At 43.3% G+C, this 22,427-nt stretch overlaps 1 protein-coding gene and 1 long non-coding RNA gene across 4 annotated transcripts in view; one reads left to right on the top strand and one right to left on the bottom strand.

The window, feature by feature from the left end:
- Nucleotides 1-1,501: 1,501 nt before the first annotated feature.
- On the top strand, nucleotides 1,502-6,384 carry LOC308192337. The gene is made up of 2 exons (XR_013948733.1): nucleotides 1,502-3,524; nucleotides 4,996-6,384. It is a non-coding gene; the product is annotated as an uncharacterized lncRNA (long non-coding RNA).
- Nucleotides 5,826-22,427, bottom strand: part of AKAP12 (A-kinase anchoring protein 12) — a 30,292-nt gene continuing 13,690 nt past the window's right edge. For all 3 annotated transcript variants that reach the window (XM_080585788.1, XM_080585790.1, XM_080585789.1), the window contains 3 exons: nucleotides 11,528-15,309; nucleotides 8,842-10,770; nucleotides 5,826-8,244 (listed from right to left, as the gene is read on the bottom strand). In XM_080585788.1, coding sequence (XP_080441914.1) covers nucleotides 8,236-8,244; nucleotides 8,842-10,770; nucleotides 11,528-15,309 — 5,720 coding nt within the window. In that variant the 3' untranslated portion in view covers nucleotides 5,826-8,235. The remainder of the gene's footprint in view (nucleotides 8,245-8,841; nucleotides 10,771-11,527; nucleotides 15,310-22,427) is intronic.

The raw sequence follows: 22,427 nt of genomic DNA, 5'->3' as shown, positions 1-22,427 counted from the left end.
GCAGGAGGGCAGGAGGTGCTCCAGGCACACAGCAGCAGTTCCCCTGCGGGCTGTGGAGAGGCCCCTGGTGGAGCAGGCTGTCCCCCTGCAGCCCACGGGTCCCACACGGAGCAGATCTCCACGCTGCAGCCCGTGGAGGAGCCCCCGGTGGAGCAGGTGGATGTGGCCTGGAGGAGGCTGCGGCCCATGGAGAGCCCCCGCAGGAGCAGGCCCCGGGCCGGAGCTGCAGCCCGCGGAGAGGAAGCCCACGCAGGAGCAGGGGGTCTGGGGGGAGCTGCCGCCCGTGGGGGACCCGTGCTGGAGCAGTTTGCTCCTGGGGGATGGACCCCGTGGTACGGAGCCGTGTGGGAGCAGTTCCTGAAGAGCTGCTGCCTGTGGGCAGCCCCCGCAGGCTCAGTTCGGGCAGGACGGCATCCCGTGGGAGGGACCCCACGGGGAGCAGGGGCAGGGAGGGACCCTGAGGGAGCGGCGGAGACGAAGCCTCGGGGACTGACCGCAGCCCCCATTCCCTGTTCCCTTACGCTGCTTGGGGGAAGGAGGTAGAAGAGGGTGGATGGGGAGAAGGTGGTTTTAATTTGCTTTTAGTCTCTCACTGCTCTAGCTTGTTAGTAATAGTCAATAAATTGCATTAATCTCCCTACTCTGAGTCTGTTTTGCCCGTGACAATAATTGTTGAGTGATCTTCCCGTCCTTATCTCAACCCTTGAGCCCTTTCCATCATATTTTCTCCCCCTTTCCCTTTGAGGAGAGGCAGTGGGAAAGCAGCTGTGATGGAGCTCAGCTGCCCAGCTGGGTAAAACCACCACGGGTACAATTCGTGTTGACCTGTGAGAAACCAGCTGAGCCTCCTGCCGGCAGAAGGCCCGGCTGCAAGCATGCGGAGGACAGCACTAGATGGTGCAGTCACACCAGCGCAGCCACCCGGGCCTCCTGGCTCGCTGTCCAGCAGCCCGTGGCAGAGGCAGGCACCTGGTGTCCCAGAGGCTGCTCTGGCCAGCCCAGGTGGGCAGAACGGGCCCTCGCTGCCCCTGTCTTGGAGCAGCTGGAGTAAGGGCGGTAAATCCAGCACTCGGGAGAGGAGCAGCCTTTCCTGAAGGAGAAGCTTTTCCTTTTCCTGAGCACCCAGTTCCTGCAGAAAGAGGTGCTGGAGGCAGGAGGTGCTGCAGGCTGCCACAAACGGCATCCACAGGTGTCGAGACAGTCTGGCCTCAGGTGAGGCCAGGTGGGGAAGGGGCAATGAGCCTCTGGGGGGTCCTGCCCGCACTGTCTGTCAGCAGAGCTGCCAGGAGAGAGACACGAGCCAACAGCTGGGTGGCAGAAATGATTTACGGGGGGGAAAATGCTGGATGTTCCCTGCACACCATGTTCCAGCTACGCGAGGGAAGTTCAAGGCCTAGGGGCAGCCACTCTCTGGGCCCCAGCACTGCCTGTACCAGTGGATGGTGGGAGGCTGCTGCAGCTCCGCGTCCCCAGGTCCAGTGAGGAGACAGAGCCTGAGCATGTCCTGTCAGTGAGCACACACACACAAATACATAAATGCCCAGGCACAGAGGTTAACACAGAGAGAAAGCTCTGTCTCTACCAGCACCCAGCTGCATGCCCACAGCATGGGTGGCCTGATCCTGCTCCTCCTTTCCCACTGATCAGGATTGGAGTCTGCTACTGCAATGTGGCCCCCACAACACGTGGGTTGCTCCTGCTGTGGGCTTTGGGCCCTCAGCCTGTCCAGTAGCAGCCCCCAGCCCTCTGCCCTACTCCAGCCACTGGCAGCAGCACCCAGAAGCCCCGAGGCCGTGGCTCACCCAGCTGCTGGCACACAGACCTCTGCTCCTGCCTGCGGTGTTCACACCTGCACGTGCAGAGCACACAGCAAGGCCATGCAGAAAGCAGCCAGAAATCAGATTTACACAGGGTAGGGGACTGATTGTGCTGATTAAGCACAGGGCTCAGTCTGACAAGCTGCTGATCAGCCACCTTTACATTCAAACAGCCCTTTCTTACCTCTATCCTTTTCCTACAGTTGTTCCTCTCTAGTCTGCCTTATTTCCTTTCCCCACCTTTGTTCCTCTCACTAAACACCCCCTAATTCTTAAACCCTTCCTACAGTCCCCTTCAAACATCCTGTAGTCGGTTTTATACAGTCCCCAAATGCTCTTCCTCCTGCATCCCATCCGTCCCTTAGCAGTTTCAGTTGGCAGTTTTCTGGGGAGTTTCCCTGTTGACTCATCCTGGTGGGTTTCACACCTGAGACAATGGTCTCATCCACGAATGGTCTTAGGAAACAGCCAATTCAGTGTGCTGTAATTATCGCTGATTAGGTTTTCACTGATTAGGTTACAAAGGTTCTTCCACCTATCATTGTTTCTCTGATTTTCCCCCTTTCCCGGTGTCCGTGTGTTTATGATGATTAGAAGTTGCCCTTAGTTGAATAACTAACAGATGTCCGTAGATTTGGTTAAAAGTAAACGAAGGGAACTCAGATCTTTCTTGTTTGCCGAAGTAAGAATATGATACCCTTTCTCCACACCTGTTTGAATTAAGCATTGTTAACAAATGGCAAGGTGTGAGCCAAGGACTGCAAATCTTTGAACAACAGAGGATGCTGTAGTCAGCCCACGTGGCACCAGGAATCTGCTACATCTGAGGCCGCAGAAGAGACAGACGCTCCTGGTGTCAGCAGTATTACTACAGAAGCAATGGTAATGTCTTGAAAACACCTGGCACAGAAAAAGCTTATCCTCTGAACTCTGTTGAACAGCTTGTGCTTAATGTCTGTAGTGCATGTGGTACCTTAGTCATCCTCAATTACAGAGCTACTAAAGAGTTGGTCTACATTCAGCTGCTGTGTGAGCATTAGTGTCCTTTCCTTCTCTGAGGGAATGATTTACTTGGAGGGAATACTGGGGCAGAGAAGAGGACTCCTGTTGGATGCAGAGAGATTATGATGCCTGCTTCTCTGGCAGTGGAAGGAGCAGGTGCCATGGTCTGATGCAGAGCCCTTCTAGCTTTTCTGGATAAATATTAGTTCATAATCTAGTAAATGGAGGGCTGTAGTGTTTTGTTACCAGGATTATGAGATACTTCTGAGAGGTAGGTAGATGTAGTTACACATCTAAGGAGGGCTTCAATTACTGTCATCCTCATCAGACCACAGAGGGCTTACCCATAGGGGAAATCAATGTGTCTCTGACCAAAAGCTGTCTCTAAGCAATATCTTGGGCAGAGAGAGAACAAAACCTGCCAGAAATGCTGGTGACAGGAAGGTTTGGAGGCAGGTGGCGAGTCAAAGCAGAACTTAACTCCCTCAGTTTCTGGGTACAACCTCTGAACAGCAGCACAACCAGCAGCCATTGCCATTCCCGAGAGGCAGAGCAGAAATAACTACCTCCTGAGGGAAGGGGAAAGCACAAGCGTCAGACAGCCTCAGTGACAAGCAATGTGGACAGTGAGTCAGGAAAAACAACCCATTTTCTTCTGCCTCATGCTAACTTCAGGCATGTGTTGATTCCAAAGTGCTCCAGCAGGTAAGAGTGCAATAGCGATATACTACAAAGCACAACTGTAACATTAGATCCTGTCACAGACAGCGGCTCTAAGCGGGTACGTGAGGCAGGGTGTAAGTACATGACGAGCATATGTGGTACTTCCCTTTATATTTTCACAGACTCAGTTTTGGGATTTCCTGACTCAGGTGTGCCTTCTGCATATTTGAAATCTCTCAGTGGATTTTCTTCCATGAATTAATGCAGTGTTCCCTTTCTATCCATATAAACTTTCACCAGGTTTTTGGCAAGGAGTCTGGTAGGATAGTTACCTTTCACACATGTTCCCTGAGAGGTGTCCCTTCTTCAGCACAGATCACCTCCTCCCAGCCTGGGGAAAAATGTTAATTCTCCATGCGTGATCACTACTACTCCCCCTACTTTATTTTCTTTGCTTAAAATCAGAGTATCTTTTTTTTGTTACTGGTGCTCTGTTCCCATGATTTGGTTACATTTTGAGCTCACAGCAGAATCAAGCAGAGATTTCTCACCGGAACATTAAAACGGGCTAACCTCAGCGCTCCTCTTTCAACAGCCTATTTTAAGCTCTTCTAAGCATAAGAATCATTAATATTTCAGTCTAACTCATTTAAAATTCAAATGTAACCTTCTAAACTTTGGTCCATGCCCTTTATCTATAGTAGATTATCCAGTTATCCAGACCCCTTTATCTAAACCCATTATCTATTCTCAGTATCTCCCTTTCTATTACTCAAGAAAATAGCCATGAGGGGAAAAATAGAGCTACACTGAACTTTATTCTTTAAAGGTCAGAATTGGTTGTTCAGATACTTTTATATTTCTTGTTTTTATCAAATTTTAAAAGATGCCACTCCCACCGCCTCCTGCAGAAAGGGAAATCACTATCTTCACAGCATTTTCAATTCATTGCTAAGTATAACTTTAAAGATATGAACAGATTATTCTTATTACTTACGCTGGTATGTATGAGCATATTCTTTAACAAGGTCTTCATCACAGAAGTTACACTGTGGCCTTCTGCTGCATTTAGGTTTTATTGATCAACTTTATTTCTTGTAAAGCTAGTTTTCTATCCACGCACACACAAAGGGAACTCACTTCAATTTGGTGGCATTTCTGGGGGTGGCGGTGGTGGGATTGCTTTGTTTGCCTATTTTTTATTTTTTTATGTTGTACATAGCAATGAGTAGATCAGAACATTCCTGAATTCTTTACTGTTATTTTTCATTCTCTCTTTTGTAAAGACTAAACTTAGCGTCCAACTAGAAATGCCATCAGCCCTAAATTAGATATAAATATTGTGGTGGCCAAGCTTCCACCTTGCTAGCAGCATCTTAGATGTGTTCACACCCCTTCTTTTGCCACTGCTCGTCCATCACCAAGAAGCCAGGACTTGACACGCTGTGCTGCCGGTCCCACTGGGCCACAATTCCTCATTGCTCCTCGTACCAAACCATACCTTTCCTTGCAGGGCCGCCAGCCTCCTCAGGCCCGCTCCCCTCCCACGTGGCTGTGTGACCGACAAACATCCAGCATTCGGCATCCAGACGCGACCATCTCAGGCATCCTGTTTCTGGCAAGCTGCCGGCCCGTCCCCAGGCACTTGCTGTATCCAGGCTGTGCAGGTTCCTCCGCGAGCACAGCTGCCTCCCATATGCTCCAGGTCTGAACGGGAGAGCCAGACCTGCTTCCAGAGCTTGAGCTAACAGGCAGGATACTCAAGCTATTTCCAACAAAACAGCCTCCTGCTGATTCAGGTGGCTTGGTCGCCAGTCCCTGCACTGATGCTTGTTCAGGGACCTTCATATTAACGAGTACCAGGATATCATAAATGCACAAACCTTGCACAAGGATGGGCAGAGGACTTGTGTCTGCATTTACTGTGACCAGCGCAGGTGTTTGCTGATAATGAATTTAGCATCTCAGCTTCATGGCTGAGACAAGAACACAAACATAGCTTTTACAAAATGAGTTCAAGTGTGAGTCTATACAAGGCACGTGATTTACTGATTTTTCATTCTGGCTCGCTGAATACTATTATCTATCTTGAATTTAATGGATTTTTTTTTCTTTCTTCACAGTTTTCTGAAGTATCTTAATAGTACATGCATATTTTATAGAAACTTATACCCAAGTTGCCATTTAATTCTGCAATTAGCTCCATTAATTCACATCAAAAGCTGAAGGTCAGTCAACAACAAATGAATCGTCAGGAGCAAATCTAACTCTGAAGATTAAGCAACCATCAAAATAACTTACAGTAAGCAAGCTGAAAAAAAAAAACACATACACACATTAAAACAAATTTGTAGTTGTATTTTATTTAATCAATGAAAATCTACGTTAAAAACACAAAATCAAATTCAGTAACCCAATACATTGGATTAAAGAAAGCTTCAAGCTTTTAAGCACAAGCCAGAAGTCACAGTCTCAAATGAGAGTTTCAGAGGCCAAAGCAATATGCTGGAACAAAGTAGGATATTTAGACGGAGTCATGCTCCTTGCACCGTTAGCATGGGTTCAGGTGCAATATATATTCTTAGCTGTCAGTTACAAGAAGCCTTTGTATTTGTTTTATAGTTACGGTTGTTGCATTGCTTACCTAGGCCCTGGATTAATGGAGAAAACAAGCAAGTTTAAGCACTTGCCTGCCCAATTACTACCAACAGACAATTTACATTGTGATAAAGCTAGCTTTATTTAAATGAGGTTCAGACAAGAATTAACTTTACATATTATTAACAGCTTTGGAACTACAAACATAGGAATCAGGATTACACAGGTCATGCTATTGTTATCTCATTTTACCTGCTGCAGTCATTGCAATATGGCTTAACGTACATAGGTACACAATTTGTACAAATTCAGCCAAGTTTGCACTTGTGAGGTGTTATTAAGAGCATGATTAACTTGCAAGCCAACTTAAACCTGTGGAAACCAACAGAATTTGTTGGAATTGCCCAAAGCTAAGGGGGAAAGCTGCCACTAACAATGGACAAAGACAGACTGGATTGTTTGAAACCACATTGTTTGGCTTTAAATATTTATATAATTTGCTCTGAGGTAAGGAAAAATCTTTTGATGCTTCCACACAGGGCAGCACCAGATGGTGCAATCACACCAGTGCAATCAGTCGCATTGCTTGCTGTATGTGCAGCCCCGAGGAGAGGCAAGCACCTGCCGTAACAAGAGCATTTGTACACTAAAAGTTGTTTTTAAAATAAATTACTATACAGGTAGGATAGTGAGCTATTGTTCAACTTGGTGGGCATCGGTTTCACAAAGTGCGATCTGTAACCTTCACTTTAGAAATCAGAGCTGTGACTGGTACCCCGTGTTTGATTTTAATGTAAACAACAAAAGGGAAGACCTACTCCTGTTAGGGACGGACATCCCAGGACCTCAGCACCCCAAACTTCTGTCTTTTGCAATCCAAAGCAGAATTCATTACCTGCCTGGATGTTAGATGGTGTGGGTGGAGGTAAAGGCTTGGGGATGAATGGGGCAGTGACCAGGACTGAGCAGGGTGTGATTTGGGTGTTGTGGTACAGCTGGGGTTGCTGTATGAGTAAGACAGCAGGGAAATACTAAGTCTGGAGGGTTCTCAGAAACCTGGGAGGACTGCAAGCTGAAGTGACGTTGGTCAACACAGTTGGATCTGACACAGGTCAGGGCTCTCCTTTTGTCTTTAGAAATACCATAGTTCTACATTAAAATCGGAACTGGGCTTAGGATATACATATAAATATTCAAAGCATGACAGCCAAGTTTTGGAGAGATTTTACAAAGGGAAAAACCTGGAACAATAAATAGGAAACTACATGTTATCAAATTCCACTCCACCAGTATCAATTTCCTCTCCAGGCTACTCTACAAAATTCCTTTAAGGGTACGCCTAAACGGTACAGAAGTATCATAGCTCTACAATAAAATCAGAACTGGGTTTAAGACATACATATAAATATTCAACACATTACAGTCCAGTCCTGAAACCTGAAGTCTTGAACAACAGAAAAAGAGCATTCTCAATCTCCTTTCAAGCTACACTGTAGAAGTAATTTCTGACTAAATCAGGCCTGCACAAACACAACTGAAGGATGGATGGAGATACCTGAATGGGACTGAAAGGCAGAAATCTTGAGCATCTTGCTCAAGGATTTGTGCGTGATCCAGTTCCTGCTGTTTGCTAGACACGTCTGCTAGTCAGCCAGAAGTCTCGTGTGTTCTCATCAGTCAGCTCTCCTCTTTCCCCTCAGCACAGAAGTTGAGCAGCAGCTGTGGCCGCTCGTAGGTCGGATCAAGGCAGCTACGGAAGATGTTTGGGGGTAAGGGAGACTGCAGAAAGGAGGTAGGAGATTTTGGGATGAATGAAGGGATTCAAGAAGTCAGGGCAGAGACAGGACGCGTTAAGTGAGGGGACGGTAATAACTGTGGCACAAATTTTAGTGGTCTGTCCATTCACTCGGTTGTGCATTTCCAGTCTAAACGGGATATTTTGGGCAGAGGCAAATGACCTTTGAATGGAACACGTGTAGATATACCCAACATTAAAGGCATTGTTTTTTAATGACAATGACAAAAAACGTGAAGTCTTCAAAAGAGCAGATGTTAACATCCAAGAATAAAGGGTAGTGAATTAAGCTCCTGGTTCTGTCACAGGATTGTCAGTTGTTCTCTAGGACCAGCATCTCTCCAAATGCCACGTGGATACTTAGCACATCTGAAAGTAAGAAGACAGTAGAAAAAAAAAGTATTAATGTCAACTTACTCTCTCAAAAACACCTTATTATCTTTCCCAAGCAGCTTTAGAAATGGATTTAAAGACAGTCATGTGGCTTTGTTAAGCATAACAGTAAATAGCTAAGAGAAAGACTATACCTATCACCTTTTCTGATTTGGATTTCACTGAAGTATAAAGAGCTTTGGGAATGAGGCACTTCAAGTTTACCATGGAAGGCAACACTCACCTCCTTTAGGATAAATTAAAAAAAAAAGTCTGTGGATTAAATCTTATACACATCTGTATGGCATGTGTTTAACGTATCTTGGAAAACTGGAAACTACATGTTCTGCCTCCCAGAAATATCACCCTAAACCACAGGTCAAGACAAAGGCCTTTAATGTGAGCACAGCTGTACAGAAAACTAACAAGGTGTAAAGTAGTCAGAGTAGGGAAATCTGTGGCCTGTTGGTTGAAAAGGGGAGCACTTGTCTTTCACTGGAATTAAAAAAAAAAGAGGAGAGAGACAACAGTTGTAGAGAGCGCAAAATCTACTTTGGGGAGAAAAAGAAATTGCTGGCTAAAATTGCTACTTACATTCAAGGCCCCGGGAGCCAAGGAGTTCTGACTTTGTGCACCATCACAAGACGTGCCTTCTTGGCAACCATCATCTTGCCACGTCTGCATCTTCCCGTCCTCCACCGGTAGGTGACATTGTTCTTCCTCCCTTTCTGCACACGTTTGCTGACCTATATGTTGGTCTGAGATTTCTGTAACCTGCCCAATCTCCTTTTCCTTCAGTTTTAGTGGGTGTACATCTAGAGGGTCTTTGGTTGAGTCTTCTGAAGTACTTAGCTCTAATGCTGATTTCTGAAGTCTTACACTTTCCTTTGAAATGTCTTCAGGGGTAGGCACAATACTTAGAGAATTCTGACTTTGTCCATCTTCCAGCACCTCACAAGTTAACAGCATGTCTTTTGTTTTTCCTACAGTTGCATGAATTTCTGCAGACTCTATTAATGCAGCATGTTTCTCTACTTTGGATTGCTGGAGCTCTTGTTCCATACTTGATATCTCTTCCTTTTTTACCAGGAACTGGTGATCCACATGCATGTTTTCCAGAAGTTCAGGTATAATTGTACCTGATGGGCTCTTCCCTATGGTCTTAATGTGCTGCTCTGACTCAAAGGCCTCTTCTGTTTCTGCAAGTTTGTTAACGGCCGTCTGGATGACATTCAGTACAATTTCTGTACTCTGGGACTCTATAGTCCCAGAAGGAACAACATCCGCCTCAAATTCTGTGTGGGTGAGGGAGAGACCATCACTTAAAGGAGCAGCAGGCTGTTCGGGTAGTCCCGTGCTCTGGGGACTCTCTGGTATTCCATTCATGTAAGCGGGACTTAGTTGAGGCTGGGGTGCTTCTGCCCTACCAGGCTCTGCAGTTTCACTGCCTGAAGAGTCAATGGTGGTAAATGGGACCTCATCAGAAACCATTTGCTCTGGTGTGGTTGCCAAAGGCTCTGCAGTTTCGGCTGTTGTGTCTGTGGGCGTGACGGTTTCTGCCACGACATGCTCTTCAACTGCTGCAGCTGCTACAGGCACAGGCATTTTCTGAGCCTCCAAGCTCTCAGCTAATACGATGTCTGAGTCGGGGCCCTCCTCCCGCGCAGTTAAAACCTCTTGCTGGACAGCTGTTGAACAACATTCATCACCCCTCACTGCTTCCTGTTCTCCAGATCCAAATACTTCTTTGGCTCCTTCCATCAATTGCCCGTTTATGCTTTCTTCTTTCTGAAAGCCTTGATAGTTCGAGGTTTCTACAAGTTCTTGTTCTGTTTCTGCAGTCCTTTCTTCAACTAAGCTGCTTAGCGTTTCACTTGTCTTAGGACTTACGTCAGTGAGGGCAGTGCTTCCATTTTCAGTGATAGCTAGGCATGTTGATGCTGCATTAGATGTGCTGTCTCCTTCAGTCTGGGGCATGGCCTCAGTGAGAGCCTTATCACTTGGTGAGTGTGTTTCAGTTTTGAGCATGGCATCTTCTATTTTGCCACTTTTGGTTTCATCACTCTGGACGAGGGTTTCAGTTGTTTCTATGCATTTTGGCTCTAGGATGGGGACAGGATCTTTTGCCACTATCTGCCTATCATCCCCATCCCTCACACTCTGCTCAGCAGCTTCTGCTGCTTCTGAGGCTGTGGTTTCAGAGATAAGGGCACAGGTTTCTACCTCATTCTGCGTCGGGACCTCAGCAGCAGTGACTTCTGTGCTTTTTACTCCAAGGAGCGCAGCATCTTCTTCCTCTCCCTGGGCAGGTGCCGTGCTCGGAATGCTTTCAGTACAAGTTTGCTCTTGTGAGTCTAACTCAGGAATTTTGTCTTGTCTTTCAGGTTCAACAGGGACCACAGTGACAACTGCTTCTGTGCACACTGGTCTTGTGGTGAGAGTTTCGCCCTCTCCTTCAAGCTTCACGGGCTCTTCACCTGGAAGCCCCAAGGCAGAGGTTTCATCTTCGGTCTTGTTCTGCACCTGTGGAGAATCGTAACAGATCCTTAAAGAAGGGTACAAGCAGGGAGAGACTGAGAATGTTCTGGGTGAAAGCACCAGAAGATGTGACCAGGAGGAGAGGAATGTTATAAGAAGGATACTGAGATTAGCAGGTCACAAAGATCCCAGCACATCCAGTGTGTCAGGACACAGCTCAGGAAACAAAGGGCAGCCTAAAGCAAGGGACAGCTGACAGCACTTGAAACCAAGACAGCCAGAAAGATAGTGGAGACATAGGTAAGAAGATAGGAACACATCAGTCACAATAACTCCTGCACACAGATGGAGTTAGTGGTGTCATTTCTTTTCCTCCCTTTGCAGAAGTGTCTCAGCTACAACTGTATCTCTGCCTATGACTGAAGATGCCACCTGCTGTGTACGGTATCATATGGATCACAGCTGCATCATGTGTTTTCATATAATATCTTCAGTCACAGCGTGCTGTGCAGGAGCCCCAGTGGCAATTGTTTTCAGCACCTTCTGATCCATGCACACCATCTCCCACCCCCTTTCTGCAACCATTGCATCCACATCACTCTGCACATGAGCATCAGTGGCTGCTCCTTCTGGACATCTGTGTGTCTGTCTCACTAAAAACGAACTTCAAGTGCCTTGTGCTGCACAAGGAAGGTCTTTGACAGGACTATTGCCACAACCTGGCTCTAAACCAAGTATAGTAGTTAACACTTGCTGAATTTTTCTTTGACAGATCAACCTTCCTATCTCATGTAATACTTACTGCAGCCTGGACTTCTGGAATACATTCGTCTCTCATCTCATCCACTGTTAACTCTGTTAGTGGCAGTTTCTCTTGTTCTGAAGGCTCCTGCTTTGCTAATGGCTCTTCCTCGGGAGTGACTATTTTGCTGTCTTGTGATGAAGGTTCCTCAACTGTCCTCTGCATTTCAGATATTTCTTGGTCTTCTACAACTTCTTCACACGCCTGCCGCTGCCTTTCATCTCTCAATACATCCACATTTTCATATCCTTCTGTACTTTCTTTCATTGCAGCAGATACTTCACTACTTTCTGAACCTTCATGTCCTCTCTCTTCAATTTTATCTCTGCCCTGAATGCTCTCTGCACTTTCCACGGGCTGGACATCATCCTCTGTCTGTTCTGCTCTTTTCAAGGACTGATCAAGCAAAACTGTTTCCTGACCTGCAACTTTCCCATCTTTAGCATCATCTTTCACTTCTGACTCAATTTCTTGCACTTTTGTAACTACAGTTGGTGTCATGGTTCTTTCACTAACCAGCTGTGCTACTTCTGATGATTTTACTCTTTCAGCAACTTCGTGAAGAACTTTTTGCGTCTGCTTCTCTAATTCTTTCAAATTTTGTTCAGTGGCTTCTACTTCTTGTACTGGTGTAACTTCTTCTGTAGTATCTGGGGTTTCTAACAACTGTGAAACAGCAGAAACCATCTCGGTTGTCTCCTCAGCAAAGGATACTTCCACTGTTTCCTCAGCACAGGAAGCTTCAGTTGTCTCCTCCAGAGCCGTCACTGCCTCTGAGGTTAACTCTAACTCACTTGCTGCAGTATCATCACTTAGATCCTTTCTCATCTCTGGCACTGTCTTAGCAACTACCACTGCTTGTTCTACAACAACTTCTGATTCAAATGCTTTCTCAGTTTCTTTCTCTTCCTCTTCTTCTGCCTGCTCAATGCACTCTGTCAGAGCAGCAGATATCCACGATGGTGACCTTTCTTCAATACTGGTAACGGCTCTTTCCCCTTCCACAACAGTAACAGTGACTGCATGTACCAGCCCTTCACTGGGTTGCTTAACTCCTAGGGTGTCTTCTAATTTTTCTGCTCCTTCTTCCTCTGAGGTTTGTTTTTTCATTGCTTCAGCATCTTTCACTTTCTGGGCTTCAATTTTCTCTTGCTCTGCTGCTTCATATTCAGACAAAGGAACAACAGCTGGAATATCTGAATCTTCCTCAGTTGTTTCTGCCATGTCTTCTCTTGCTTGTTTAAGATGCGTTGGTTCTGGCTTTCCATCTGACTTTTTCTTCCTACGGCCAGGCATAAGTTTTCTAAATGGAACCCATGATTCATCTTTTCCAGGCTCACCATCCGATGTTGAATGTTCCAGGCTAGATCCCACAACAGAGTCTTCAGTTCTCTCTTCCATTCTGGTTTTGGATTTCCTTCTTGGAGTGACTAACCTTTTAAATGACTCCCATGTTGAAATACCTTCGCCTTCAGATGGGCTTCCAGCTTGTTCTGGAGAGGAATTCCCTTGTCCTTGATCACTCTCCTGAGAACTAGTAAGAATTGCATCTGTTGCTGTTTCTTTGCTCTGTCCAGATTCTTCTATTTTTTGGCCATCTTGACCAAACTTATGCTCAGCTTCTTCATCAGATGATGATGATTTCCTGGCTCTTTTCTTTGAAGAACCTACACATATAAAGGCTTCCCAAGACACAGAGGTGTCAACCTTTCTTTTGGGCTCTTCTGTGACTTTCTCTGTTTTCTGGTCCATCCCATTTTCTTTTAACTCTACCTGATTTTCTTCAGCTGCATTTTCAGTTGCAGACACTGCAGCACTCTTTGTCTTATCAATTTCTTCTTCTTTGTCACTTTCAGAAGGTCTTCTGACACGTTTCTTGGGAGTCACCATCTTTTTAAATGATGCCCACGGAGTAACACTTTCTCTTTTTCTCTCCACATCTGAAACTGCAGCATCTTCATTTTCAGAGACCTGCATTCCATCTACGGATTTTTCCAAAGAAGGAATTTCATTCAGCTCCTCAGGAGAAGAAGCAGAACTCTCCACCTTTTGTTCTTCCGGGCTATCTGGGGAATCTGATAGCTGTTGAGTTAGTTCTCCCTGTTCCCCTAACTTAGATTCTTCTCTTTTGCCTTTATGCTTCTTTCCAGAGAGTTTTTTTAATCCAGTACCCGTAAAGAGTTTCTTTAAAGGACTGCCTTGCAGTTTATTTTTTTCTTGAGAAGAGAGCAGTTCAGCTTCATTTGTGATACCCTCTGGAGGCCTCTTTCCTGCTGCTTCTTCAGGAGTTATTTCTGTGGTTATTTCACCTGGTTTGGTACTATCAGTCATAACTACACCAACTTTGCCTTCATCAGTGGGTTTGACTGATCGTTGATCATCCGCGGTATCAAATGACTGTTCAGAAGTAGAAAAGGACTTTTCTCTAGCAGCCTCCAGAGTCAGTTCTGTCTCGTGTCCTTTGCTTGCCGCCTTCTCTGTGGTTTTATCATGAGCTTCTCCTTGTGCCTCTAACTTTTCAGTGACATCTGTTGCGGGTGAAATTTTCAATTCTGCTCTCTCTGGTTTTTCATCAAGCATTTCTTTCACCAGTGGCACAGGTTTACTTCCTTCTATTTCTTCAGACTTTTTAAACTCTTCACTAGAGATTTCAGTTGCCAATGAAGATCCTGCTTCAAGTTTCTCTTCGGAGGATATTTCAGTTCTGTCACTTACTTCACACTTCTCTGTAGACTCCAGATTTTCTCCTACAGGTAGGACTTCCGAGGATGCCTTCAATTCTCCATTCACCCTGTCTGTGATTACAGGGATTGTTATTAGTGGTTTCTCTGTCACTTCACTTTCTCTCTCTCCTTCTTCAGTTTTTTCTTCCGTTTCACCAATATTTTCTGTGACTTCTACCAATTTACCTTCTTGATCGTCTTCAGCTTTTTCCTCCTTTGCACTTGTAGCAACAGTTGTCACTACATCCTGCTCATCATGCTCTAGTAGCTTTTCCTTCTCACTTGCATCAACTCCAATGGCTGTTTCAGTCTTAGACTCTTGCTTTCCATCTTCTGTTTGTTCTTTCTCGTGTGTTTCAACGGTTACTGCGGTCACACTCTTCTCTTCAACTTGCTTCTCAGACTCAGATTTCTCCTTTTCGCTGGTTTCAGTTGTTAATGTTGCCCCCTCTTTTTCTTGCTCTTCTTCTTTTGTAGGAGATGGTTGTTCATCTTCTTTGGGCTTCCTAAAACTCTTCTTTTTTCTAAATCCAGCCAATCCCTGAGAAAAAAATTTTCTTAATGGTGATGCAGTATCATTGGCTAAAGCAGATGACTGAGAACTAATCTCATTTGCTTCTGGTGTTTTAGGAGATTCATCTTCCGTTTTTTCATTTTTCAGTGCATCCTTGGCGTTGTCTTCTGCAGAGGGTGCATCTTCAGGCATCACTGTTTCTTCTGAGCTGACTTCTTTTTGATCATCAGCTCCCTCAGTGACTTGTGTTTCCTTTTTTACAGTAAGCAGCTGAACTGGTTCTGATTTTCCTGTCTTCTCTTTCTTCACTGTGAATCTGAATCCAACAAATTTAAAAACCTTTTTAAAGCCCAGATCATATGATGGTGTCTCAGATGCTTGTTCAAGGTCTTCTGCATCTTCTTCCGAAGATGGCAACTGTTTAACTATATGAGCATCCTCTTTCTCAGCATCTACACCATCTTTGGTGCTTGAGTCAGATGGACTTGTCTCCATAGTTTGGGTGTCTTCCTTCAGAATTACAGCAGAATGTTCTGTTTGTTCAACTGTTTAAAAAAAAAAAAGGGAAAAAATTGAAAAAAAAGTTAATCTCCTTCTTGATTAAATGTTATATTATACCTTTAGGTACATATACATGCTATTTTTCTACAGTTTTATCAAGATTTCCTAAACATACATGTTCCATTATCTGCGTGCCTCCGTTAAAATTTTTAAGGACTAGTTTTTCTGATCTAAGATTACTGTAATTCCTTTCCTTTCTCACTTCATTGTATATATCCTTTCAAAGTTTATTTGAAAATGCACCTTTAGAACTCTCTCTCTCTTTTGCAGTATTTTTCTTCTTTTGGAATTTAACACAAACTTAAGAGACAAAAAACTAATTTCTCTCCAATCAATACTCAAAGAATGTAAAGAACAACATGTGCAATTATTTCTGAAGTAAAGCTCAGGATCCTTTCCAGGTAGAAGGAAACCTAGAGGGGTGGGAGCAGTGGAGAAATGTTGACTTAAAATTACAACAAGAAAAGGAAAGCTCATTTTACAGCTCTGTCCCAAAAGAATGGTAAGATGTTAAAATGCCCATGGGAAATTCCCTATTTTTCTGAAAACTTGTAAAGCCCAGAACAGTTACATTACAACACATTTGTTTTAAAGATCGTGAATCTTGGAATTCTCCCATACATCACATCACCGCAATTGCCAGACAGAAACCTCATCCACAGCAATTCCACACTGCCTGAAAATAACGAAGTCGTTACTACGCAAGCAGGTAAAATTCTACCCTTCAGTTCTCACACGTCTGTGTTTGCATTGCCGCTTTCTTGAGCGCTGTTTGAGTTTTTCCTTCAGGACACTGGCAGCCAGCCTCTCAGTCTTGCTGGGACAATTTAAGCATTATCACACCCTCTAGCCATGAGCTGCCTAAATTCACAGACTAGCATATAAACTAATCCCCCTGAAATACAGCAGTTAAAAAGCCAGCACACATCCATTTTAAAGCACAAAACTGTAAGCTCTACATACCCCCAGATAAGTAACGTGTTCTTACAAATTATTAACAAATTATTGTAATAAGCCTAAACGCAAGTTTAACGATTTTTGAAAGAATTTTGGACCAAAAAAAATAATCCAATGTTAAGTGGCAACATCTTGGGAGAAGGAAATGCCCTCATCTTTAAGTTGTATATGTGTTACTTTGATGCCTAAGGGCATACAGGAGACAGCTTTCAAAAGTACATGCATCAGTGCATTCCCAAAAGTGAACTTGTTTTTATTTGAACCATCTTCAAGTTGGATCTAACTGCAGAGAGCCTTCCTTTGCCGGGGACTGGACCAGCTGAGCTCCAGAAGTCCCTTCCAGTTTAGATGCTTCCCTGCCTCTGTTTGCTTACGACTTCTTTAGAAAGAACTGCATCTTTGTAAGAGTATACACAACATGCCCTAGGGTAAGGCTGAAACACAACTAAATAACAAGTAAAACTAAATCTACAAGTACATTGGCTTCTAATAGCTACGTAGAGGGCAAATTATGTTTATATTCACTATCAGCAGCCTACTGGTTGTTACTTCTCAATTGACATAAGCAAAGCGTTTTTTTTCCCTCTTTATCTAGCTGTTTAAAATGACTTACTTTAATTGTTAACTCCTAATTCTCTTAAAAGTCTGACCTCTGATAACACCCTAGCTCCCTGAACTTTTCAAACAATGATAGAAATGTTCAAATTGAGTAATCTGTGCCTGAGCCAGGTAAGAAGAAATATATATATATTTGAAGAAGCAAGGATTATTACTCCTTTGGTAATAAACCTCTTGCAAACATCAGTACAGTCCACAAGCAAAAAAAACTCACTGTAAGAACACTTCAGTCATTGGCAGGGTAGGGAAGGGAAATAAGGTTCTAAGCATAGCTCGAAGCAGCAACAACACATTTGAACTCACTTTTCATTTTAAGATAGCTAACAAAGGAAGAAAATGTATTTATTTTCCTAATGTTTTTGGACTCTTATGAATCAAAAATTATGGAGTTGCATGCTAAGACTACGTAACGATAAAGCCAAGGAACCACTTTGCTATCTATGTTCGCTTATTCTTAGGTCCAGAAAGAAATGCATTGTCATTGCCATCAAACCATGCAATTTAACAGGAAGCTTATCATGGCTCAGTAGAAATTCATAAAGTTAGAGGCATTTCTTCAAACACTGGGGTACATATCACATTTTAAAAATATTTAGTAACAGGCTTACTTTAGATCTTTAGAGATACACAGATACACATATAGAGAGATAAAGGGACATCTGTAGATATATACATATATATTTGTTTATATATATATATAAAATCTGTGATAACAAAGCTTGTACATACTGCAGTTTTCAATACAGCAACATATTAATTCCTCTTTTTTTCCTGTGTGGAGAAGGCGATATTTCTTCCCTTTGTCTATGTTACAAGGTTTTTTTTGTTTGTTTGTATGTTTGTTTTCTCCCTGGGTCAACCAGCTATGAAATTAAGCACTTGTCATTTAATGTTAAATACAGATTTGTTCATAAGCCAAACCTCTTACAATCTCCTATGGAAAAAAGGTCTATAGAGCCTCCCTCCTGTTACTCCTCAATCCTGCACTAATGCCAGCACGCTTCCTCTCACATCTGGGACGCTCTGTCTCCATCTGACATGACTCAGATAAAGGTAGAGCAAAAACCAGGGCTGCGAGCCAGGCAGGAATGCTGGCTCTATGCGGGAAAGAGGAGAAGCAGAAAGGCAGTGGGAGGAGAGGAGAGGTAAAAAGGCAGTCATGGATCACTGTGGGCAACTGCTGAGCAGCTAAAGACATCTTTGTAAGGGCTCTCCTCTCCTCTCCTCTCTCAAGCAGTCCTGGGGAAGGCATATTTACTATTTTGGAAAAAAAAAAAGTTTCAAAAAACAGTTTATAGTTGCAGTTTAGGCTGCATTTCTTTCTGTTTTTGTTAATTCCTAGAACACAAGTTTAATGTTTAAGAGGAGTTTCAGAGGTTTACATGTAAACTGGTTTACTGTAAGAGGGGAATGATACAGGATATGAATGAGTTATTTCTGAAGTAAGATATAAGGCATAAGACTAGTCTATGAAGGCATCTCTTCATACTCATGATAAGCAGTCATGATTTTTGCTTATGAATGCATTAATTTACAAATAGAATAACACACTAGGACAAAGACTAGGTATCTGTTAAAAGCTTTGCAGGCAAAAAGAGCTAAAAAACTACTACAAAAGCTGCAGATCCAGTGAGTATATAGTAAGATGGCAAATGGAATCAGAAGAATAAAGAGGACACGGAAGTTTAGAGGAACAGGAGTAAACTTTTAAAAACTGTTAAAGTAGGTTGACAGCAAGTAGATCTCCCTTGCGGGTCCAGCAAACATGCCGCCTTGCAATACTTTATTAAAGAAACTGCAAAAGGTAAAAAAGACCTAAAGAAAAGTGAATTTTTATATTTTAATACCAGTCAGAAAAGCTGCAGCTATGCTACACACGTCACTTTTGCATCGCTCCCTCATAGCACAGGCAGTGGGTATTGCGCCCACAAGGTAACACAGAGCCTGGATGCCAGCTGCCAAGTGACATGCTGCCGTTGTTCCCAGCCTCTGCTTCACCTGCTTCCTTCTGCTCTTCCCCATTGAAATCACTGCACCAGCCCCTTTCAACCAAGCCCATTTCCAACGCCCTTCCTCAGCGCTGTGCGGGGTGATGCCCTTCCGGACAGCTGCCCTGCGTGCTGCCAGGGGGCTGCCGCCACTGCTTGGTGACCAGCTGCAGCGAGGTGCATGCCCAAGCGATGCTTCTGCAAGGTGACAAAGGGTGCTTCTCTATCCCACGGGCACGCAGTAAACAGAAGACCTGAGAAGCCAACCGTACATGCTGAACTTGCTCTTTCTTTGGCAGTTGGATTCTTTAATGACGTTTTTTATTAATGACATTCTTGGTGCTCAAACATTTCAGGGCACTGCTGAATGCAAAACAAACAATGAGTAACTCCATTTGGAACTTACTCACCCAAGGTATTGTTCAGAGCACTGCAGCACGTCACTGCCACAGGTATTTTGGCAGGGCACCTAGCTCTTTGTGAATGAAGTTATTGAATTTGAAAGTATCTTTAAGAAACGCGGGAGATCTTCATCAAAATACTTCTTTTAATAAAAAAAGCCTAGTAAAACACTTATGAACGCAGTTTCTTCAGGTCTTCAGGGGTAGGGCTGCATGCGCTATCGGCTCACAAAGAAAAACAGTGCAATAAAGCTACATCCAGAGGCAATGATAAAAAAAATCATAGGTCATATCATAACATTGATCCACTTCGCTATTTAAATCCACTGTGGCTAAGAACTAGAGCTGAAATTCCACTTTAACTGCTTACGTACCAGTCAAACTTTCAAATATTTTAAAATCGAATCAAGGTGCCATTTGTGTTTTTAACCACTACAAGTGGTCTCTTTTATCCCCAAGGAAACATATGATATTGAAGGCCTTGTATAATGAGAAGTGCTTGGTCCCTACCCCCCGTCCCCCAAATTTCTTTAGGTAGCTTAGTCCATAGTGAGAATTTATTTGCATTTTTATGAGAAGTATACTGATCAGATGTTGGAAAATTAATATTCTCAGACTACTTCCTAACTCGTTACATTCAAAATGAAATGAATTTATAGCACTTCTGTTTTAGCAGGCTGAGAGCCACTGTGGCAGTGTGACTTCACTGCTCCCACCATCTCGCCTGTCTCCAGAAGTGCAAACGTGTTCCTCTGCTGGTAGCTGCCAGAGGGAAAAGCAGCTCTCTGACTGCAAGAGTTAAATCCGCAGCACTTCATGTGCTTGCAGTCAACCATGTCAACATCTGGAGCTGGTTGACTTCTCCCCCTAAGGATTTGCAGTGCTGTGCTGGATTTTTTCCATAAATTCCCTGCATTCTAAATCTATCAGATGGATGTCACACACACCCTGCGCCCCGTGTTTCAAACCCAACGGGCCACTGAGAGACTCCAGAGGACTTTTTCACATTGTTGTTTTGTTTTCTTTTATTCGATGTTTAAGTATTCGAGGCCAGACCCTGCTTGTAGTCACATACACAATATCCTTGGTAGGCTTGCTTAAGCAAGAAGGAAAACTGAAGCCACAGAGCCGAGGGGCGATTTCAGAATCGTTTGCCTCCATCGTACCTGGATTTGCCACAAAAACAACTTGTGCAGAACACCTACTGCTCGAAAGCTCACGTGGCAGTGATACAGGAGAATGTAATTTAAAGAAGAATTTGAACCGAGTGTCCTTGATATTTCACACTTAACACCAAGCTTTCATTCATTAAATGCATTTTTCCTTAATGGCACAATTCTTCTAATTATTAGTAGAAATGTTTGAAGACAAGAACTGATACAAATGGAGAAGCAGTAATTAAAATACGTGGTTTGAAACAACAGCTACAGAAAACCTACCCTAAACAGGTTTATTCGGAACAAGTTATCTATTGGGGATTATTAGCAAAATTGAATACCTAAACAACAACGAAAAGCAAGCTGTGCTTTTGGGTTTTCATCACAGTGTGCAAGAATCGAACATTATTCCTCAATTCCTTTGACCTCAAATTTCAGGTGATGAATTTCAGTAAATCAAACAAAAAAGCACCCCCCCCCCCCCGCAGTAACAGAATTAAGCAGGAGTATGTCCAGGTGGTACATTTCTAACAAAGGTGGGGATTGTGTTGTTGCTTTTAACTACACAGTTTAACGTACCAAAATATGTAAAACTGCTGCTTCTTGACAATATTTCAGATTCTTGCTTCCTTTCCCTACTATTCATGATATTTATGTTTCTGCTTCTATGTATAAATATTTCTCTAATGGATAGCGCACACTTCTTCCCTCCTGATTCTATTCGCTCAATTATTTCTAAGGACTGACTCACGGTGTTAATTGTGGGGAAAGGTTTCTTTCTGAAAAATTAAACAAAAAGAAGGATTTACAAAGATTTCACATAACAAATTTCACAGTGCATAATTGCAATTCATGCGCTTTCTAATCCTGTTCTTCTGTCAAAGCATTAACAAGTCCCCTTAAATTCAGTCTTCAATTCTCTGGTACTTGGGAGGCAACCAAAGAGTTAAGTCTTAAGTTTTCACATACTTTTGTGTCTCTTTTAAAAAAAGAGAAAGAAGGAAAAAGTTGCAAAACAGCTGTAATTTTTCATGGCTTAGGACTCCTTCAGAAAGCAAAAACAATGTCCCCAAAAAAGGACATCACACACAACCTCATATGAAAGAAACCAAAAGAAAGCATGATCATTTCCGCTGCGATGCTAAAACATTCCTCATAAACCTTTTATTTTTAGAAGTTTATGCTTTAGCTGTACTTGTCTGCTCCAACCTAGAGACTAAGTTCTCAGATTCCAGCGTGAGATGTTATAAATTTCATTCATTCAAGATTTTAAGATATTTCTTCGTTCAGTTCGATGTTTCGAACAACAGCACTAAAGTTCAAAAAACAGTAGTTAAGATCCTACAAAATTGTTTTCTTTTTTTAAAAAAAAGGTCATTAACCGTGGCTTGGATATACAGTTACTGTATTTAAAGATTCTTCATTAAACGAACTCACAATAATAAACTGCTCTCAAACTAGTCCAGCTGTTCTGCCTGTGAACCAGACCAGCACGCTGCAAATATTTATGAAATTTCATGGTTATCCATACCATCCGCATCTCATGTTCTGCGACTTTGTTTTGCTTTTTAAAATAGAATGTATTCACTAAACCTAAGACAGATGCACTGGGGTATTTGAGAAAAATAGCTGCTCTGCTAAGAGCAAGGAAGGGATAAGCAACATGGCTTAGTAGTTGTTGTGACATTTTTGAGAGCCCCTAATGACTAATGAAAATGCACAATGGGAAACAGCTTGGAAGTTTTCTTTGTCAAAGCATCTGCATAAAGGATAACAGACACACACAAACAAAGGAGTTTTAGCTTTAGCGACGCTAATCAGACAAATGATAGCTTAATACACTCCCGCTTACCAATAAGGAAATGCAGTCTGTCCCTTCAAAGAATGATAACGCATACCATGAGCTAGATGCACTTCTTGCAAAATGTACTACAGAAGCAGCTGTGCTACAGTGAAAATCCAAGTTTCCACAAGAATTATT

Source organism: Anser brachyrhynchus, assembly GCF_964034855.1.
Source record: "Anser brachyrhynchus genome assembly, chromosome: 3".
NCBI classification, from domain to species: domain Eukaryota; kingdom Metazoa; phylum Chordata; class Aves; order Anseriformes; family Anatidae; genus Anser; species Anser brachyrhynchus.
This window is presented reverse-complemented; position numbering and strand designations above follow the sequence as displayed.